This window comes from Arvicola amphibius, chromosome 1 (genome assembly GCF_903992535.2).
Source record: "Arvicola amphibius chromosome 1, mArvAmp1.2, whole genome shotgun sequence".
Taxonomy (NCBI): Eukaryota; Metazoa; Chordata; class Mammalia; order Rodentia; family Cricetidae; genus Arvicola; species Arvicola amphibius.
The window spans coordinates 146,031,012-146,051,458 of NC_052047.1; the positions used below are offsets into that span (position 1 = coordinate 146,031,012).

General features: G+C 50.6%; 1 protein-coding gene across 7 annotated transcripts in view; it reads left to right on the forward strand.

The window, feature by feature from the left end:
• The window catches only part of Shank2 (SH3 and multiple ankyrin repeat domains 2), a 433,832-nt gene that overhangs the window by 258,250 nt on the left and 155,135 nt on the right, over positions 1–20,447 (forward strand). For all 7 annotated transcript variants that reach the window (XM_038318246.1, XM_038318236.1, XM_038318225.1 and 4 more), the window contains exon 15: positions 17,330–17,405. In XM_038318246.1, the coding sequence (XP_038174174.1) occupies positions 17,330–17,405 (76 nt within the window). The remainder of the gene's footprint in view (positions 1–17,329; positions 17,406–20,447) is intronic.

Genomic DNA, 20,447 nt, shown 5'->3' on the forward strand with positions numbered 1-20,447 from the left:
CTTGGGATTCTGACTCTGCGTCCTGCTTGTCCTCAGCATGCCCATCCTCACTGCAGCCGGGGAGAGGGAGGTACCACAAAGCTACTGGGTCCTAAGAGGTGTTGTGGGACTAAGGGAAGCCTCACTCAGCAGACCCTGCTCCATGTTATTGGCCAGGGCCTTAGCTACTTCTGTTCTTGGCTTCTTAGTCACATGTGAAAGTGGCTGCTGAATACCACAGCAGAGGGTGTGTGCAGGAAGAAAGCCCTCAGCGCGGGGTGGGGTGTGGTGGGGCGGGGCCTCTGATTCTGTGAGGGGGAAACTGTAGAGCATCAGTGAAGATCTGGACACCAGAACTTTGGGGACTGTCTTGGGTGCCCTCAGTGGCTCAGTGAAGGATGATCAGTTCATGCTTGGTCAAGTCAGGCCTGGGGCAGAGAAGCTTGTGTATTTCCCACAAAGACAGTGTGTGTGGTCTATGGTGACTGATGACAGGCGATGGTGTTCAGCAGATTCCTGTCACAGTGTCCCTTCTTAGCCCTCCCTCCCTGTCCTCTTTCTGAAGCCCCACCTTCCAGAGTACCCGAGTACTCTTTCTGTCATTACTGCAAGGATAAAGGATTATATTCTGAACGTCTGAGTGTCACCAGCTGAGACACCCAGATAGGAAGCGGGGCAAACTCGGAGTTGAGCTTACTCATAATGACTCTCAGCGGAGTTAACGTGGGGTCCCTTGCAGCTATGTCCGTCCCTCTGAGGGCAGAATCCCCGGAGCAGGGGATCTCCCATTGCCCCACCTCTCCTAGTCTCACCACACCCACAGAGTGATGTCTTCAGTGCTTGATCCATGGGGACCACAGCACATTCCCACCATGGAGGGAGCTGACAGTCCACTTCAGCGTGTGTGTGTGTGTGTGTGTGTGTGTGTGTGTGTGTACACTACACGCACGCGCGTGCGCTGAACATCAAGAGAGCCCCAGACACTCGCCCAAGAGAGGAGCCTTGACTGGATAATTATGCCCTCCCTCCCTGGCTTGGTACTTGGAGCTGGTGCTCTGGGTCCCCTCCTGTCTGTGCATGAGCCCTGATGCCTTGGGAGTCCTTGAGGGAGCAAGGGACAAGCTATACCCGGGAAAAATATCACCTTGTGAAGTGACAGCTGCCTGATGGCCCCTTAAGTCAGCATTCAGCTCATGTTCCATAAGATGTTTTCAGCTCTAGCGGATTCCCAGGAGAACTGAGAAGGAAACCACTTTGCTGGGGAACCACCTCTCTGAAGCGGTCTGTGTTTATTCAGGAGGGATAGGCTGCTCATGTTCTGGCAACCTTCTTCTCTGGCTCTGGTTTTAGAGTCTGGATTGGCTCTGGCACAATGCCGGAGTGTTTGGTATCCATTGATTCATGTCCTGGAGATCTGCTGTTTCCCTGCCCCGGGGCCTGCCTTGAGGGTCTGTGTGAGTGTGTGTGTGTGTGTGTGTGTGTGTGTGTGCTGTCCCTGCCTCTGTGCACTGGTGTGCTGAAGCCAGAGCTCAACTTCATGTGTCATTCCTCAGCTCTTGTCCACCTTTACATTTTAAAGAAACCTTTTTAAAAGATTTACTTCTATTTTTAATTATGTATTATGTGGGGACAGGGTATTCACACTAATGCTGGTGCCCTTAGAGGCCAGAGGTATGGATTCCCCTGGATCTGGGGTTACAGATGGCGCCTGTTGAGAAAAACTCACGTTTTCCGGAAGAGCAGCAAGTGCTCTTAACCACTGAACCATTTCTTCAGACCCCACTTTGATTTTTAAAAATGTTTTAGTATGTGTATGAGGTATGTGTTATATGTGTGTTTGTATGTGTATATGCGTGTTATGTGTGTGTCATGTGTATGGTGTATATATATATGTATGATGTGTGTATGAAATGCATGTGTGTGGTGTGTATGTACTATGTGTGTATGTGTGTTTATATGTTTGGTGTGTTTGTGGTGCACACTCATGTGTCACGGAGCACATGTGGACTTCAGAGGCCAGCTTCCAGAAGTTGGTGGAAGAGCCTCTTGGTGTTTCTTCTGTGCTGCATATACCAGGCTAGCCAATTTGTGAATTTCATCTCCCATCTCACCGGAGGGGTACAAATGGCTGCCATGACATCTGGGTCCTCAGGCCTGCCAGGCTAGCACTGTCACTTGCTGATCCATCTTGCTGGCCCCAACCTTATTTTTTTTCATTTTGAGATAAGGCTCTATCACGGGCCTGAATCTAGTCAATCAGACTAGACTAACTGGCCAAAAAGCCCCAGAGCTCTGCCTGTCTCTGTCTAACTGCTGAGGGGATTGCAGGGGCGCACCAGTATGCCTAGTGTTTTTTTAAGGTAGGCTCCGGGGATCAAACTCGGGTCTTCATGCTTGCATGGCAAATACTTTGCTGACTGACCTGTTCTCCAAGCCCAGACCATGAGGTTCTTCAAGAAGACTTGAACCTCCGCTTGCTGCTGGGTTCACAGCTAGATGCCAGGGCTGGTCCAGGGAGGGAGGAAGGTGTAGACACCACACACTACAGATGCATGCACACACCAGGGCAGAGTGCCGTGCTCCTGGGAGCTGGAAATAAACACAGTGATTTCTCAATTGTCTGTTGGATCCATTTCCCACCACAGGGGCAGCTTTGCCTCCTAGGGACCACTGTGATTCAGGGAAATGAGTGATAGCCCCAGTGTGTAGGTGAAAACCCTCCAGGGCCTGCGCTGTTGGTACCTAGCAAGCCCTGTCAGCTAAAGGGGTCATCCCACAAAGGCTGCTGGGCATAGAGCAGACCATTTGGTCCATCAAAGATGTTGACCTTGGTCCTATTCAATGAGCAAAGGTAGGGTCCAGAGCATGGTGCCCAAGACCTGGTCCCACTGTAGTATTACAAGATAACTCTGGTTTTGATGTGTTGTTAGATTGGTTTGGATATTTTATTTTTTGTTTTTGTTTTTTTTTTTTTTTTTTTTTTGATTTTTCTAGACAGGGTTTCCCTGTAGTTTCTAGAGCCTGTCCTGGACCTAGCTCTTGTAGACCAGGCTGGTCTCGAACTCACAGAGATCCGCCTGCCTCTGCCTCCCGAGTGCTGGGATTAAAGGCGTGCGCCACCACCGCCCGGCTTTGTTTTTGTTTTTTTGAGACAGGGTTTTTCTGTAGTTTCTAGAGCCTGTCCTGGAACTAGCTCTTGTAGACCAGGCTGGTCTCGAACTCAGAGATCTGCCTGCCTCTGCCTCCCGAGTGCTGGAATTAAAGGCTTGCGCCACCACCGCCCGGCCTGATATTTTATTTTTTAATGTGAGTTCATGTTTTGCTCTGTGTATGCCTGGTGCCTGCAGAGGCCAGAAGAGGGCATTGGATCCCCTGGAACTGGAGTTACAGAAGGTGGTGAGCCACCACGTCTTTGCTTGGAATTGATGCCTAGTCCTCTGCCAGAGCAACAAGTGCTTACCTGCTGAACCATCTCTTCAGCTCCTGTCTTTTGAGATGGGATCTCATGCAGCCCTGGCTGACCCTGCACTCACTATGTAGCCTCAACCTATGCCAATGGAAGGCAGCGGAGTAGCATTTGAACACAGCCACTTCCTGGTCCCCAGGAGCTATGGGTGTGCCACTCCACATAGCCAAGGGGAGTTAATGGCACTGATGGAATCCAGGTTGCTGCCTTTTAAACCTAAGGTCCCTGATTATCTGGATGGGCTCTGTGTGACCCTAACAGGCCTTAAAAAGAGGGAGTAGAGTTCAGAGTATCTTTGATGAGATGAGAGAAACTAGACAGGCCATAGCAACTCCAAGAAACACAGTCTGTTTGAGTGCCTGGGGTGAGGGTGGGGGAGAAAGGCTACATCTGCAGAAATGTCTTCGAAAAGGGCTACAACCTAACTACATTTCACTGGTCACGCTGGAAGACTGAGCCAGAGGAATGTAAGAGGAGAAGTCTGTGTTGCCGCAGGCCCCCAAGTCTTCCCTCCATCGCTAGGTCAGTGTGGTACACGGTGCACTTGTGCAGTCTGACCACCTTGGCCTCGTTTGTTCCTCTTCCCTTGCTATGTTGGTTCCTGGAATGGGCCTGCAACAAACTTAGGAGAGAGGCTTGTACACAGAGTAGGTCCCCGGATCCTATTTCTGTGTCATAATGTTTCTTTTCAAATCAGAGTTCTGTACCCACTGACTCTGGGTACTGAGGTCCTTGACCTTGTCCCCTCATGACCGATCACTGTGACTGTCTGCTTGGAGCTCTGGTCTGGCCTGGTGACTGAGGGGGTGCTGCTCCCATAGCTGTGTTTCTCCACTGGCAGAGGGCCCAGCAGTTCATGGTTTTAGGAGAGAAAACTGTTTCGCCTTTGTCCTCAGTGGTGCCCTCAGCCCTAATGTTCTAAGTTGGGTGAAAGAGGTCGGATTTAGAACAGGCTGAGGAGCTAGGCATTCTGGCTTGTGCTTTTACTCTCAATGTGTTGAAGGCTGAGGCAGGAGGATTATCAATTGTTTGAGGTCATCATGGGCAATATAGTGAGTTGCTTGCCTTCCTTGTCTCAAGAAAACAAAATCAATAAACAAATAAAACTTGCTGGAAATACGGGACCCTGGGCAAGGAGTTGGCCTCAGAGCACAGGTGAGCCAGGGTCCAACAGCCTGGCCACATTGCCAGCCAGGAACCCTGAGCCTTTTGCAGGAGATCTGCACAGTTCCCTAAAATTCACAGGGTAAAACGTGCATAGTGGGATTGCTAGGTAAAAAGGTGGGACCGTTCGAAAAAAAGTCCTGGCATCACAGCCCGTGTGAGTGGGTCTCCATCCTTCACACCAAGGCTGCACACGGCACTCTGTTGCTCTTTTGTCACATGAGGAAGCCAGCACTACCTTGTGAGCTCCCCAGCCTCCAGAATGGCCAGGTTAATTTCTATTCTTAATATATAAGCTGGCCTCAGGACTTTTGTTATAACAGCAGAAAGGAACTGAGTGGGGAGCCAAGAATGAGAACCAAGAGGACTGGCTGCCATGGCAAGGAGGGTGGAAATGGACAATATGCTCATCTCAGAAGGAGTATGTATAGGAGGCATCTCTCGTGTTCCAGCCCCTCGGCACGTCCTAGAGTATACACAGTTCAGAAGACTTCTTCGGAGTCTTTGGAAGCCATTGTCCCAGTGGCATCCCCAAGATCCGTCAGGGCCCCTCTCCCTTCTCCCTCCCAGGCCTCCATGCTCAGCAGCTACCAACTTTCATCCCAGCCCCAAGTCCCCTGAGTGTACCTGAATATTCCCCTACAGTTCCTGACAGCCCCTTAATCTGTCAGGTCATGCAGGTCACGGGTACTCAGTTCTACTTCCTTCATGGCTTTCTGCCTCTGTGTCGCCATATGTGGAGTGGGATGGCAATAGCCTCCCTGTCCTCCCATCCCCGGCTCACAGTGGGATTCTCCTGTGATAGACTACCAGCATTTGAAATCTTGTAAGCTACAGAGGCATGTGAATAATCCTGACACCTTGACAGGATCGAAAATCTCCTTGGAGGCGAGCTTCTGGGCATGCCTGTGTGTGAGCTTCTAAATTAGGTCAACTGAGCAGGGAAGAACCACCCTGAATGTGGTAGTCACCGCCTCATGGGCTGGGGTCCAGGACTGGATCAAAAGGAGAGAGAAAGCTGACCACCAGTGTCTGTCGCTCTCTGCTTCCTGAGTGTGCACGCACGAGGACGGGCTGCCCTCACACTTGTGCTGCCATGCCTTCCCACCACGATGGACTGTGTCCTTGAACTGTGGGCCAGAGTAAATGCTTCCTCTCCTAAGTCACACCATCAGGCGCTTGTCATGGCGATGATACCAGTAACTAATGCAGATACGTGCTCTCTCCAACCTGCCGTGCCCCACAGCTCAGCCACAGTTGTGGTACCTATGTTCAGAATTCACACTAACACCTGCTGGGCAAGATCATCCAATACCCAGACTGAGAGGGTGAAGTGTCGATAGCCTCGTGGCATAGATGAGAACTGTGTAGAATCCATAGCTGTACCACCCTGAATGTACCTCATCTCTGATGAACTGGAAGCTAAGCAGGGCCAGGCCTGGTTAGTACTTGGATGGGAAAGGAAAACAGCCCGGTGGTCCTGGGGTTGTTTTGTGCCATTGTAAGCCAGGGAGCATCTGTGTCTAGGCTGGACCTGGATATTAATGTACAGGGCTCCCAAGGAAGGTGCTCAGAAGGCCTTCAGCTCGCATCTGACCATTGTTCTTTCTGATGCCTCATTTTTCTGTGACTTCCTGCTGGGTCCTGGCTGGGTCAAATATGACCTCAAGAAAGTACTCATGGACCCTCCTCCCATTGAGGGTCATTGAAGCCCACTTCCTTCCGAGAGAAACAATAATACAAGCAAGCTACCTAGGCAGGGTCATGGGGCATCTTTCCTACTCAGACCAGCACGACCCTGTGCTCCATGTTCCTCCAGGCACAGTGTGCGTGCATTTCCAGTTGAGCCTTTGTATTAAATTGTGTCAACAAGATGCTTGGCATCGCTCTCCACCTCTCTCATTGTTTCCATGCTTCTTGTCAATCAAAACAAGGGAAATTTGCCACCCAGCTCTGCTAGAAAGGAATTTACCCACTCAGAACATCACCCCTGACCCTCCAAGGGTTAGGAGGGTCAGCTCCCTCCATCAGGGCAGGAGAATTGTCTGCCTTTGAAGCCAGCATCCAGGGCTGAATACCAAGGTCTCCCTGTCATTATCACAGATATAGGAGCGACTTGTCCTCTGTGTGCCCAGTGCTCTCTGTCTGGCCATCTCTTCAGCAAAAAAAAAAAAAACGTAACTTAAAAATGTCAGCCACATGGCTACTGCTGGGATCCTGGTTGAGGGGTTGCTGTCCCCTGGGGGCATCAGGAAATGGGTGCATGGCTGCTGATTGTCACAAGAAACACCAAGGCAGCCATTCCTCTGCATCAACTGGGGGTTGCCTCCAGGACTCCCTCCCCCCAGATACCGAGCCCCCTGACACTCCAATTCCTTCGGTAGCATGCCGCAGGCTTCTTGTGTAAGTCCCATAATCCTTCCGCATCCCCATCGCAGCACCCAGTGCAGAGTATGAGACCCACAAGCATTACTGCGCTTAATTGTCTGAGGAAGTAAATACCAAGACAAGCCAGCCTGTTCACATCCAGTGCGCATGCAGTCATTTCTGCACACGGTCTTTTTAAATTTTTAATTTTATTACTTTTAGTTATGTCTGTGGGGCCATGTGCGAGTCAGTACAGGTAACTGTAGAAGCTAGAGACCTCGGTTCCCCTGGAGCTGGAGTCACATGCAGTTGTGAGCTACCTGGCATGGGTGCTGGGAACCAACATCAGGTCTTCTGCAAGTGCAGCAAGTACTCTGAGCTGCTGAGCCCTCTCTCCAGCCCTGACTTTTCAAATCTTTTCAGACTAAACTTAGGTTGGTAGGATTTGTGGGTGTGGAGCCATAGCTATGTGAGAGCTGGTATAGTTAGGGACTAAAGGCGCAATGGTATCCAAAGCCCTGCCGTGTCCAGAACAATCCATTCAGCTGCACTGTGGGGTGCATGGCTCAGCAAACAGAGCCTGACTCATCGTAGAGTGTTTCTTCTGAAAGTGAGACTGATCGGAAGGAAGTAGAAGTGTTGGGTGACATGGCTAAGAAGCAAAATACACTTAGTCTGAGGGGCTCCGCTTGGGCCTTTAGGCCACTCAAGGCAGAACCCAGGGGCAAGCAGGTCCTTCCGGGAGTTGGGACAGCAGGGCCATGTCATAGCTTCCAAGAGTCTCGTGCACTCTGTCGCTGTGCAATCCCCAATCCACACTTTGGCCTCCTCTTGCTGAAGTGCAGTGATGGGTCCTCACCTGAGCAGGATGTCCAGGAACTGAAGGTGTCCACACTGGTTTCAGGTCCCCAGAATGGTATTCAGTTGTCTTGGGGAATATGAGAGCTTCTCAGCCCAGGCAGGAACAAGCAGGGGCTCATATGAGTCACAAATCCCTCTTGTGGGTTAGCCAGACACACCAAAGTGGGTTCCTAGACAAACAGCAGTGGCCAAGGGGCCTGACTGGCATCTCTGATCAGGACTAGGGAAGGATGGGTGCAGAAGTGTCTATACCTTTTTCTCGCTGTATCCCTGCATTGTGGACCATGTTAGAGATGAGGAAACTGAGGCTCCTGGGAGGACCTTTCCTGCTTTGATTAGAATACCAGGAAAGAATGAAGGATCAGGTTTGTCTTGACTGTCTCAGGGGTAGGGGTGTGGCTCAGTGATAGAGGGCTCATCTAACACGTGTGAGACCTTAGAATCCATCCACATTGTTGCAATGAAGAAGGAGGAAGAGAGGAGGGGAGAGAAGGAAAGGGAGAGGATAGGAGTGGGGAGGATTATCTCATGCGCCTCGTAGCATCTGTCTGTCCACTTGTCTCCCATGGGGTAGGGACCATCCTAGGGAATATGCCTGTGGTGTGAAGGGTTTTATATCCTTCTGGCCCTTCAGGACACTCCTACTGGTCCTGGAGAAAGTCCCTCTTCTTGTTCCCTTTTCCAGAAAGGCACTCTACTATGGGAGGCCACAGAGTCTCCCAGGATGCCCCACCCTGGCTTCCTTGCCAAGCTGCAGGCACCTCCTCCTGGCTGCTTTGCATAAGGGGCTATTTTAACTACTGACAATCGGAGGCTGTCATGAAATCTGTCGCTGCCTTCCACACGTCCCAAGGGGTGTATGAAATGGAATTTCTAGAGATTCCCCTCCCCCCTTTTCCATGTCGATTTTTTTCCAAGTGGCGTTTTTAGGGCATATCAGCTTAAATGCTGCCTTGTGGGGAGGGCTCACAACCACCTCCTGTGAGAGGAGATCCCCAGTTAACCTGGGATGTGTGCCATGAGAGCTAAATCACCCAGAGCATCCATTCAGGCAAGCATCTTGTTCTCTAGATAAAGCAGGAGCACCCAGAGGCCTGTGAGAAGGCTCCTCCTGGTCACTGCCTTGGCCAGGACTGGAATTGGAGGCTCCCCAGTACAGATGGGCTCTTTACACTATGCTAGCAGCCTCTGGGAGGCACTAACTTAGCATTTTCTGTTAAGCCTTAAGCCCATCAGAGCCAGGATCAAGCAGATGGAGGTACCAATTTTCCAATGTTCGTTCGTGTACCAGAGATACTGGGTACCCACGTGGTCAGGTTGTCATAGGAGCCAGGGATCTGTTGGCACAGTGAAATCAGAACTGGGGAAAGGAGGTGTTAGCAAATGCAAAGGCCCTGAGATTCAAATCGGCTTGTATTCTAGGAGCAAAGAGGAAGGGACAGTGATGGGGGATAAGGATGCAGAAATGGGCGGGGCCAATAGTATCACTGGGTTCATATTCCTCGAGAATCACTAGGGACCACAGATGATGGGTCGAACAAATCATCAGGAAACAGGGAGGCAGGAAGCTACTTCACCAGCCCAAGCCAGAGAAGGTGATCACTTGGACCAGGTTAATGATGAGTTCCGAACTCTGGGGTGCTACAGATATTTCGGGAGAGCCACTGTATGAAGAGCCCTGTGCTGGATGAGAAAGTAGAACTGGCTGTGAGCTAGTCTTGACTTTTAGAAGTTTCTATACAGTTAAGGAAGTAAATAGTTTCCTCTTGATTAGCTAGCTTGTCTGTCCCCTTTATCATCCACAAATAGGCCTTCTTTTTAGTCAAAGGCATGTGCACTATATTGTACATGTGGAACACCCAGGTGTATACACATGCATGTGCAGGCATCCTTGTGTGCACATTTGGGAACCAAAGGACATGCTAAGCATCCTCTATCAGTCTCTACCCTGCTGAATCCTTCCTTGAATATGGGACTCTCCATTTTCTTCTATGCTGGCTGGTCCATGAACTCCAAGAATCTACCTGCCTCTTCCCCATTCACTGCTGGGGTTACAGGCATGTGTGGCCATGGCAGCCTTACATGGTTGCCGGGGATCTGAACTCAGGCTTGTCCCCTTCCTCACCCCCATACTGTGTTCTGCCCCTATATGTCAGAACACACTCCTTTTCTCAACTAGGCTATTTTCTGCTTCATCCTGCTGAGGTCCTACTCAGTATTTGTCCTGGTGTTGTCAGGCCTGTGCTATACAGATCTGTCAGGACTCTGGTACTGGTGAGAGATGGAGGGCTGTATAGGATTGGAGCCCAGAGTGGAAAGAATGTCCTGTCTTGTGCTATTGAAAAGACCACATGTGTCTGTTTCAGCCAGCCTTCCCTGGGTGACGCTGTGCAACAAGCATCCCACAGTCTTAGGCATGGAAGAGCAAAGATGGTTCACATTCTTGCCAAATGTTTGTCTTATGTGCACACTGTCTCTGGGAGTCCCTGGACTGAAAGCAGTAATTTCCTTAATATGGGCTCTGTGTTCACGGGCAGCTGTCCCACACGCTCTTGGGATGTTGTTTGTGTAATGGAATACCACAGAGGCTTTGACATTGGCTAGAACTAATGACCGAGGTCCACCAAGCACTGGAGAGATGACTCAGTGGTTAAGAGCATTTGCTCCTCTTTCAGAGGCCCCAAATTCAGTTCCCAACATCCATGTCCAGTGGCACACAGCTGCATGCAACTCCAAATCACAGGGATCTTCTTCTGGTATCTGGTGTCTGGCTCCTGCATACACGCGGCATACACATGGTATATTTTTTAAATATGAGAAAGAATTATATTATATCAGAGTGTAGGCAGAGACTGCTCTTTCATTTCCTGACCGCTCAAACCTGAATAATCACACAGAAAATGTATTAATTACAACACTGTTCGGCCTATTAGCCAAGACTTCTTATTAACTAACTCTTACGTCTTAAATTAACACATTTCTATTAATCTGTGTATCGGCACTAGGCTGTGGCTTACTGGTAAGTGTCCGGTGGGCATCTCCTTGGCTCTATCTACTTTTTCTCTATATCTCTGTTCGGATTTCCTACCTGACTTTACTTACTAAGCCATTGGCCAAAAAATCTTCTTTAATAATCAGTGGTGATAAAATATATTCATAGCATACAGAGGGGAATCCCATATCATAAGAGAGCTGAGAAATGTAATGTGAGCGTGCGCGGGCACACACACACACACACACACACACACACACACACACACACAGGTGAGGAACACAGAAAACTCCTGATGAATGGCTCTCAGGACCTTCCAGGCCTGGGACCTCTGCAGCAGAACCCTGTGCCTTCTCCCCACACTCACGACCCACCACCTCATTCCACACACAGAATTCCACACGCAGGCTTAGGGTCCCCTCGTAGGTCTTATGGAGTCAGAGACCAGCATGATTCTTAGACCAACCTGGGCCGCATTTGGATGGCCCCACAGGTTGGAGGTATGCCCTAGCTTCTCAGACACCACCTTGCCAGGAATCCCACATGGCAAAGAGAAATGGCCAATTCTCCAAGGAGGAGGTATGGTCAGAGAATCTATGTTGGCACCGTTCCATGGCTAGCTGCTCCCTTGTGGTCACTGCCTCCAGCCATTGATACACAGGTGTGCACGGCTGGTACATAAAAGTATTGCCCAACCCCTTCTGCTGTCAGCAATGGGATCAGCGCAGAAATGACACAGATGGGCTTGTATGTAACAAGTAAGCTTGTGTGTTAAAAGTAAGAAGTTTCTGGGGCTCCAGCTGTATTCTGTCTGTCTATTCCTTTCGCTGCCCCTCCCTAGACCGTGCTGGCCTGCCTGTGAGCTTCATCTCCTTAAGCCAGGCCACTCTTGGAGGCCTCAGAAATAGACATCACAGCAGCAGGGCAAGAACCTTACACCAGATGAGGTCACAGGGGGGCCACACCACGGTCCCATGCCAAGCGCTAATGCCCAAGACTAGAGACTGTGGTGGCCTCGGCTGCCCATGTGACTGGGATTGGAGAATGTTGGAGGATGTGAGAAGCTTGTGTCTGTCTTTGAGAGGCTCTGCAAGGTCTGCCAAGATGAGACAGTAGGGCCTCCTGCCTGCTTAGGAAGAAGAGAGAAGAAGGGCTGCAGCCATGACCCGGGTAGTGATGTGTCAGGTTCAGCTGAACTGGTGCATCCCTGAAGACCCGAGCAAGAGTATGAGTCCCAGTGACCGTCTGTCTTGGCCGTCATCCTGTATGTGCCACAGGCCTCCTTCTCCTGACTGTTTGGGTGTGTCCTACTCGTACCCTGCATCTGCACCTGTGCACCCTGTGAGCTTCCAGAAGGATTGTAACACAGCATATAGTGCACAGCTGGTGAAGGGCAAATACTGTTTGTAACAAGACAGCCACTGTCACATGCAGGAAAAGGTCCTAAGAACCATCCAGCCCACTCATCTATCCCAGGTCAAAGCTGAAGCTAAGTGAGGGTGTGTCCACCGTGTGGCCATCTGGGTTTAGACAGCTGGATTGGAGGCCCATATTGCCTCTCATGGGCTGTGTGACTTTAGAAAGCCTGTGGAAAGCAGAAGTTCTGAATCTAAGGTATGATATGTGATAGCGATAGCCAAAGTGGCACACACTTCCCAACTGGCCTCACCTCCAATCACTCAGGTGCCTCTGTGTGAGCAGGACTGGTGCTGTCCCCACATCACAAGAGAAAAGACAAGACACACAGCCAGTGGCTGACAGAGCTGACCGTGGAATTCCACCATCTATCTTTAGAATCTTTTCCCTCATTACCACACTGCTGCTTCTGTAAGGTGGAGCCAGGGCATGGGCTGGTTGCTGGCTGTTATGTGAGGACCAACGCAGCTGGAAGACCAGTGATAAGGATGCAGATCTAGCAAAGTACCTTGTCAGCAGAGAGCAGCTGAGCAAATCTCCTACAGTGACGGGGTGACTAGGGCATGATGATGATGGTGATGATGGTGGTGATGGTGGTGATGATGGTGGTGTTGGTGATGATGGTGGTAATGGTGGTGATGGTGGTGGTGATGATGGCAATGGTGGTGGTGATGATGGCGATGATGAGGGTTATGATTATGATGGTGATGATGCTTATCCACATATATGCTTACACACACACATACATGTACCTGTGCTCACATGCTCAAATACACACTCACATATGTACCTGTATACACATTCTTTTCTTACCTACATATACATATATACATATATGTGCACATGTATATAATCATTTGTGTAAACATACACATGAATAAATGTACTTTCACACATGCATGTGTGTATATGCTCCCATACACCTATACACATATGTTTAGCCACACAATGTGCATTTTACACATATGCATCTGTATTCACACATGCTCATATGAATACATGCACACACCCACATGATATAGTCACCATAAGCCTGTACATACAAGCTCTCCTATATACATGTACACATGTATTTATATATGCATGCATATGTACTCAGGCACACATGAACATGTATGCAGAAATGCACACATACACCATGCACATGTGCACTCGCGTTCCACTACACATTCCCTCTCTGCTCTTGGCCCTGTGCCCTCCAGCCCAGCCAAAGCCCTGCCCACTCTCAGCACCCACTGGTTTCCTAGACAACCAGCACAGAACTGCCATTGGGATGGAGACAACCTGAGCAAGTCAGAGCAATACTCGGAATGAGCAGTCCTCGCACCCGTTGGTGGCTATGCTTTACATCCTGCTTACCCTTTCCAGCCCTGGCATATGTGTGATCTGAGCATGAATGTCCCAGGGATAGTCAGACCACCCTGTGTCCCTTCACAGTGATCTGACCCCTGGGCACCTCGTCCAACCATAGAAGGCCAACATATCCGGGCTCCTTCACCTGCTCCTGGGGTCTGGCCACTTGTTCCTTGGGTCTCTTTCTAATCCCTGCCCTTAGGTCACAGGGTCTGGCCTTTGTAGACCTCACACAGAGTCAGGAGACCATCAGGGTGACATCTGGGAACCTTTTCTCTTGACATGAAGTATGAAGCTTGGCTGGGCCCGTTCCTAGCACAGTCGTTGCTCCATGCTTTGAGTACTCACTCCAGTGCCCTGACTGGGGTTATTTGTGTGATGGGGACTTTGGTTAGTTCAGCAAGCCCTAATGAGTGGGGAAGCCATGGCAAGAACTGTGTAGATTTAGTGATGCTTAGAGGACAAAGTCTTTCTACTTGTGGATCCAGAAGTCTAAAATCAAGGCTGTATCTGGTAATAATAACAACAATAACAACAATGAAAACTTCTCACTGCTGGGAACTCTGCCTTACCCACAGGTGGCACAGGGGAGCCAGTGGTGAGACTGGGCAAGCAGCCAGCTCAGGTCTCTCCTAATAGGAAACCACATAGCATCTCACGAGTCCCCCACCCTCATGACCTCGCATGCCTCTTACCTGCCTAGACCACAAGTCAGGAGGTCAATTCAGAGAAACAGGTAATGCCCTGTCCTTGAGTCCTGAGGATAGCATGGGGTGCGTCCCTGACCCCCAGCCTACAGGCAGAGAAGAAAGGCACTCACTCCGGTGCTGACTTGAGCCCGAGTGACATGGGCGGGCATGCAATTTGGTCTTGGTGATGCCATCCATCGAGTTCACCCAGTCGCCCCTCCCTCCCTGTGAGCAGATGCCCACGGGTTATGCAGGATGGGACAGGGCTGTTGGAATTCAGGCAGTGTCAGTATTGGAGTGACAGGTGTAAACAGAGGATGGTGGCCCATTTGCTATCTTCTGTCAGCAGTCCAGCGTTTGGCTACTTAGCGTCCATCCTGTGTAGACACAGTGTGTTCTGGTTGCATGCTGTGATAAAGCTACTACCAAAAGCAACCTGGGGTGGGGGGTGATTATTTCATTTTAAATGTCAAGGTCACTGTGCATCCTTGAGGGAAATCAGGACAGGAACTCAAGGCAAAGAAACCTGGAGTCCAGCTTCTCACTATTGCATCCAGCATTACCTCTGACCAGAGAACTCGCTCACAGCCGAGGCTCTGCAGCAGAAACCCTGGAGGAAGTGGCCTGCCTGCTCACTCTGAGGTTCATGCTCAGCTAGCGATCTCATGCCAACTAGGACTACCTGCCCTGGAAGCAGTGCTGCCCACGGCGGGCTGGGCCCACCTACACCAGTTAAGATAATCTCTTGTAGACATGTCCACAGACCAGCCTGATTAGGACAAGTCCTCCGCTGAGATTCTCGTGGGTGATTCTCGGCTGTGCCACGTCAATGGTTAATATTAAATCCGGTGACCAATTTATATTCCTGACAACTTCACTTTGGGCCGTCAGTTTACTGTTTGATAGAGTGCATTTCCTAAAACTTAAAATTGCTTGTTTTGTTCGCAAAATACCATTGCTTTCTTCTTTCCTTGTGAGGGGACATTCTGGCAATTGTTGGCACATTTTTGTTGATGGCCTTCATGCTGTGTGGCTTCAATACTAGACCAAGCAGTGGTTGATTAGAGATGTAGTGTACACAGCCTGACGTTTAACCTACCAAGATGCCTTCAACTTAAATAAAATATTGCCCTGTGAAGGGGCCCCCAAAAAGAACAGGCCCTCAAAGGAAGACACTAGCACAGTAAAGGGGCAGAGGTGTCTCTGAACTATATGTGAACCCCTCACTAGGTTTCCATGCTGGTATCTGACTGGGTACCCCAGTGGCGTTCACAGTGTGAGCCGGTGCACAGAAGCACCTGGTGAGTGTTTTGCAGCGAGAGTAGTAACCATCATGGCTGTAGGAGTCACAGTAAGCAGGAGCCTTGCGTGTCTGTGCAAAGGAATAGGATGGAAGGAGTGGGGACACATGTGTGAGCGAGCACTAGGACCCCAGCTGCCCTGCTTGTCAGTGAAGGAAGGTGGCTGGAGCTGCTGGAACAAAGAAGCCCCAAAGTACAGCCCAGTGTGACAGAAGTCTGATTTCTTTTCCCCTCATGTAGTATACAATGTATACTTCCACCCTCTCTGACACACAGAGGCCCAGGCCGTGTGTGTGTGTGTGTGTGTGTGTGTGTGTGTGTGTGTGTATTCATGTGCAGGTCATAGGTCAATATCTAACATCTTCCTCGGTCACTCTCCACCTTACTCTTTGAAACAAGGCCTCTCACTGACCCTGAAGCTCTCCAATTAGGCCTAGCTGGCTAGTTAGTGAGAGCACCAGGGATCCCCTCCCTCCAGTGCCTCTGGGCTGGGATTTGCACACTTTATGCTTGTCTCTTTACACGGTGCTGGGAACCAATCTCAGTTTCTACTGCCTTTGTGCAGACGTTTAGGTACCAACTGTGCCTTGGGCCTCTTCAGTTTATCTGTGATGCCCTACCCTCTGGGGTTTGAGACTTGAACTAGGAGACAGCAAAAAAAGAGAGGGATAGCAGAGGGGCTTAAGAGCCCAGCTTGGGAGCACCCCACTCCTGGAAAAGAATCGACCACTCAGCCTTATCCACAGTGCTGGGGGAAGCTGGGAAATGCAGTTCTAGCTCCCCCCTCAGTCATGCCTCCTTAAGCCCAGGAGGGGATTCCTTGCTCTGTAAGAAGTGGGGTGCCCCCTGCCAGTCTGTAAGAAGTGGGGTGCTCTGTCTCTGCCTCTAAGCATATAAAGACCCGGGACCTCTCTCAGAAACCTGCACAGGGAGGGGTGAGTTAAAAAACAATGTTGACCTTGGAATGAGAGAGGGGAGAGACCAGAGCTCAGGCCTTTGCTTCAAGCCTTTTGCTCGGTTCCTCTCAAAGTTCCGCAGGACTCAGAAGGAGGCGGGGCAGGGAATCTTGTCTGTGAGGGGAATACCTTGAAGCTCACTGTGCTCTGTGCTGCTTCCAGCATTTGCAGCTTTACAGCCCCCCCCCCCAGCCCCGTGCCATCTGCTAATCTAATTACAATAGTCATATCGTCTCCACCGATCTTACATCTGAACCTGCTGAGTCAGGGAAGCGGGGCTTAATGAGGAGCGTTAATCATGTGTGCTTAGTTTAGCCCTTTTTTTGTTTAATGGAAAGCAACCGTCATCAGGATATTAATCCTGATCGTGTCTCTCTAGGATAAGTCTATCATCGGAAATCTCTGAGATGGCCAGAGGCCTGCCAGCCTGGGCACCACCATCTGGGCATGCAGGTCTAGGAGATTCCACCTGAAGCGGCTTTCACAGTCCTGGCTGGAAGGCTCACACTTATGGTCCCTGCTCCCTGCTCTGAAGAGCCTCACTTACCCTTGCACACTAGGGCTCAGGAGTCCACCTGTGTTTTAGAGTGAGCTCTTTGTTCTATGGTCAACCCAGTGTCCCCACATTTTGCAGACTTGGGCCCCCAAATCATCTTGTCTCCCAAGGTGAGACCTATGCAGAGTGAGTGTCACCCTGCCAGGGACAAGTCAGGTTGATTCAACCTTTTGCCCATTCAGTGTGTGGGCTGTGGCTTTGCTGAATGGTGTCTCTCTTCCCTCTGCAGAAACCCGTGCTGACCGCAGCAAGAAACTCTTCCGGCATTACACAGTGGGCTCTTATGACAGCTTCGATGCTGCCAGGTAAGGCATGCGTCTGCCTTCTGGGGAACTCCAGCCTCCAGTGTTCCTGCATGCCTTGGGAGGAGGTGTCTTCTGTGCAGTTCTAGGACACCTTTGCTTTGTTGTTCATGTGTCACCTCTGCTGGGGTTGTGTCGGCCAACCATTTTCAAGAGAACCTGTCACAGATGGGCCCTGCGTGTAGTTGCCTGTGGAGGAAGCCCCCGTGAGAGGGCAATGAACTTTGAGGAAGGGGGAGAGATGGCATTATTGAGAGAAAGCAATTGAGATGGGAAAGTGGGGCAGAGGTGGGGGCCGGAAGCAGAGTGATGGGCATCCTCCAATGACTATTGAGTCTATCCCAGTTCTGGGTTCCACCTCACCTATGTGTGTCCATATTCTTGTGGTGCTCCTGCCAACTGGAGTTTTGTTAAGGAAATCTTGCTCTTCTTAATGGGCAGGACCCCAAGTTGGCAGGTGTTCTAGGCTCACAGGGTTGGGAGTTTGTAGAAAGCTGTGTGTTTCCCATGGTATGGTGGCCACAGCGTACAGTTTGAAGTCTTCCCACGGAACCCGTGCTTGGACAACAACTGTTGCGAGAACCGCTGGGTCTCTGAGTCCTGCCTCCCTACCTCTGGGTGGGGCCAAAACTGGGACAATGGCTTCACCAGCAGGCCAAGGTTGACAGCTTTTCTGTTCAGGTCTCTTCACTGTGCTTCAATCAGCTGCAATGGTTCTGAGCATCCTGGGTGTGAAGTTCGTCTGTCCCTTTCTCTGTCCCAAGCCACAGTTCTGATGCCACACTGGGACAGAGGTCTAGGGGAATGCTTGGTCTAGACAGGTTCATCTTGGGTATAGGGATCAGGGATGCATGTGTGACTTGGGAAAGAGAAGGTCGTACAGGTACATGACGACTGTCCCCCACAAGAGCCTCTGTCCAGCCTTGCTGGGCAGCCAACCATGAAACCAAGAAACTGAGAGGCTATCAGCTAGATCCCATCTGAGGAGGGCCACCACAGGCGGACCCAGCTCCCTGCACTAGGCTCCTCCTTACTCTAGGGAATCTGGTGGTCAGTTCTTGCCTGTTCCTATAAGTCCTGTCTCTTGCTGAGGGTTCTACCTGAGTCTGTTATTAAGACAAGAGTCCCCAGTGTGTACTTTTCCATTTTGAGGTGCAGAATTCAGCGAGGTTAGCACATGGACCAGAACCACCTCTGACTGGTTCTGAAGCCTGCCCACTGCAAGGAAAGTCCCCAGCAGCAGTCATTCCTGTGGGTCCCTCCCCAGAGCTACTGGCAGCCATTCGTCTTTCTTCTGTGACTCAACCCACTGGAGTTTCATGTCAGCCAACTGTTCATACAGATGCTGGCATTTTACCCGTTGGTGGATCCTTGGGTGATGTCCGCCATGATGAATGCCATATCGTGAGCAATCCTGTCTGGATGTGTTTTCGGTTCTTTGAATTGTGTGCTGAAGAACACAGCTGCTGTCTGATTTGGTATTAATACTGTCTGTCCTCAATCACTCTCAGAAACAAGATAGACTGGGCTGGATGTGGTGGCACTTGTGTGTAATCCCAACACTCTGGAGGCTGAGACAGAAAGCTGATGAGTTCAATGCCATCCTCATCTACTTAGTGAAACGGTCTCAATAGGAAAGAGAGGAAAGGGCTCCAATAGGAGTCCCATGCCCCGACCCTGTCTCCTTCCATTGTCTCTATCCCTTTTAGTTGTTTCCTAGGGAACTGGGGATGGCATCCAGGACCTGGCATATGCTAGGCAAATGCTGGTCTTGCATTGATCTACACTCTAGTTTCCACTGCCCCCTCCCTGACCTTGGTGTCCAATGTGACCTGTAACCTGACCCTATGCACAGAGAACTGTACACTGGAAAGGAAACTCAGGGGTGGTCACTTCTGGGAAACCTGGCCAGTATGGACCCTTAACAGGTAGCCACAGTCAGCAGCAGTGGCCCACATGTCCATCTGACAGAGAAGGCCCAGGCAGAGCTGGTAGAGAGCTGGGGAAGACTGTCACCATGGCTACGTGAAGGGCTGTTCAGGCCGGGAGAAATGGGTCCTGTGTGGGCAGGGAGGGGGGACCCTAAGATGGAAGGCTCCAAGCAGTGACCACTTTTAGAATGGGCCATTGATGGAGCATGCCTGGGCCATGGGGCCATGCACAGGTGTCTTGCTGTGTGCACATCCATGGGGTGGCTGTGTAGGCATACTCTGCTCCTGAGTCAGCCACCTCCCCACAGAGCAGTGCTGGCATCTGACCTGGAAAGCAGAGAGGACGAGGTAGGGCTAGGGGCAGGGCCCCACAACAGAGGAACATCACAAAACTTCCATCAGGAGCAGGCGCAGGTCATCTGGACAAAGCCACATGTGAACATAGCGATGCAGCCACGGAGATTAGTGCCAAGCTGGGACCAGCTAGCAGCTTCTGAGCCAAGGGCAGAAGATTCTAGATTAACAGTTGGGTTGGACAAGCTGTGGGCCTCTCCTGACCTGCCATTTCAGATAAAAGAAACAAGAGCGACATCTTCACCATTCATCTGTCACCTCGCCAGCACCAGCCACCATGTCCCATACCATCAGCAGCCTGGGAAAGCAAGGTCCCTCAGGGTGGCAGGAAAATATGGAAACTGAATTAGGGGTCAAGTGATGGGGTGAGTCCCCAGCCTCTGAAGCACTTAAGCCTGTGTGTGAGGCTGGGACCACCAGAGGTCAAGATGTTTTTGCTCACAATGGCCCTGGGGTAAATGGGCCTGTGAGGAGAAGTCTTGGTGAAGATAGAATCCTTGCTGCCCAGAGAGTCCCTGGGAGGGAAAACCCTGCTTCTCTAGCTGACAGAAGGCCATCGAGCTTGCTCATACAGATGCAGGCAATAGGAAGGGAACTGGCTTTGACCATGAAGGGACCTGCAAGGCAGGTAGACCCAGGAGTTTGTGGGCAGAGAGGCAGAATGGTCTCCCGTGCCACAGAACCCCCAACAGTTAAATGGCCCTGGTTTGTGGGGGCATTAGAGGACAGGCTAGTCATCACTCATTTGACTGAACAGGCA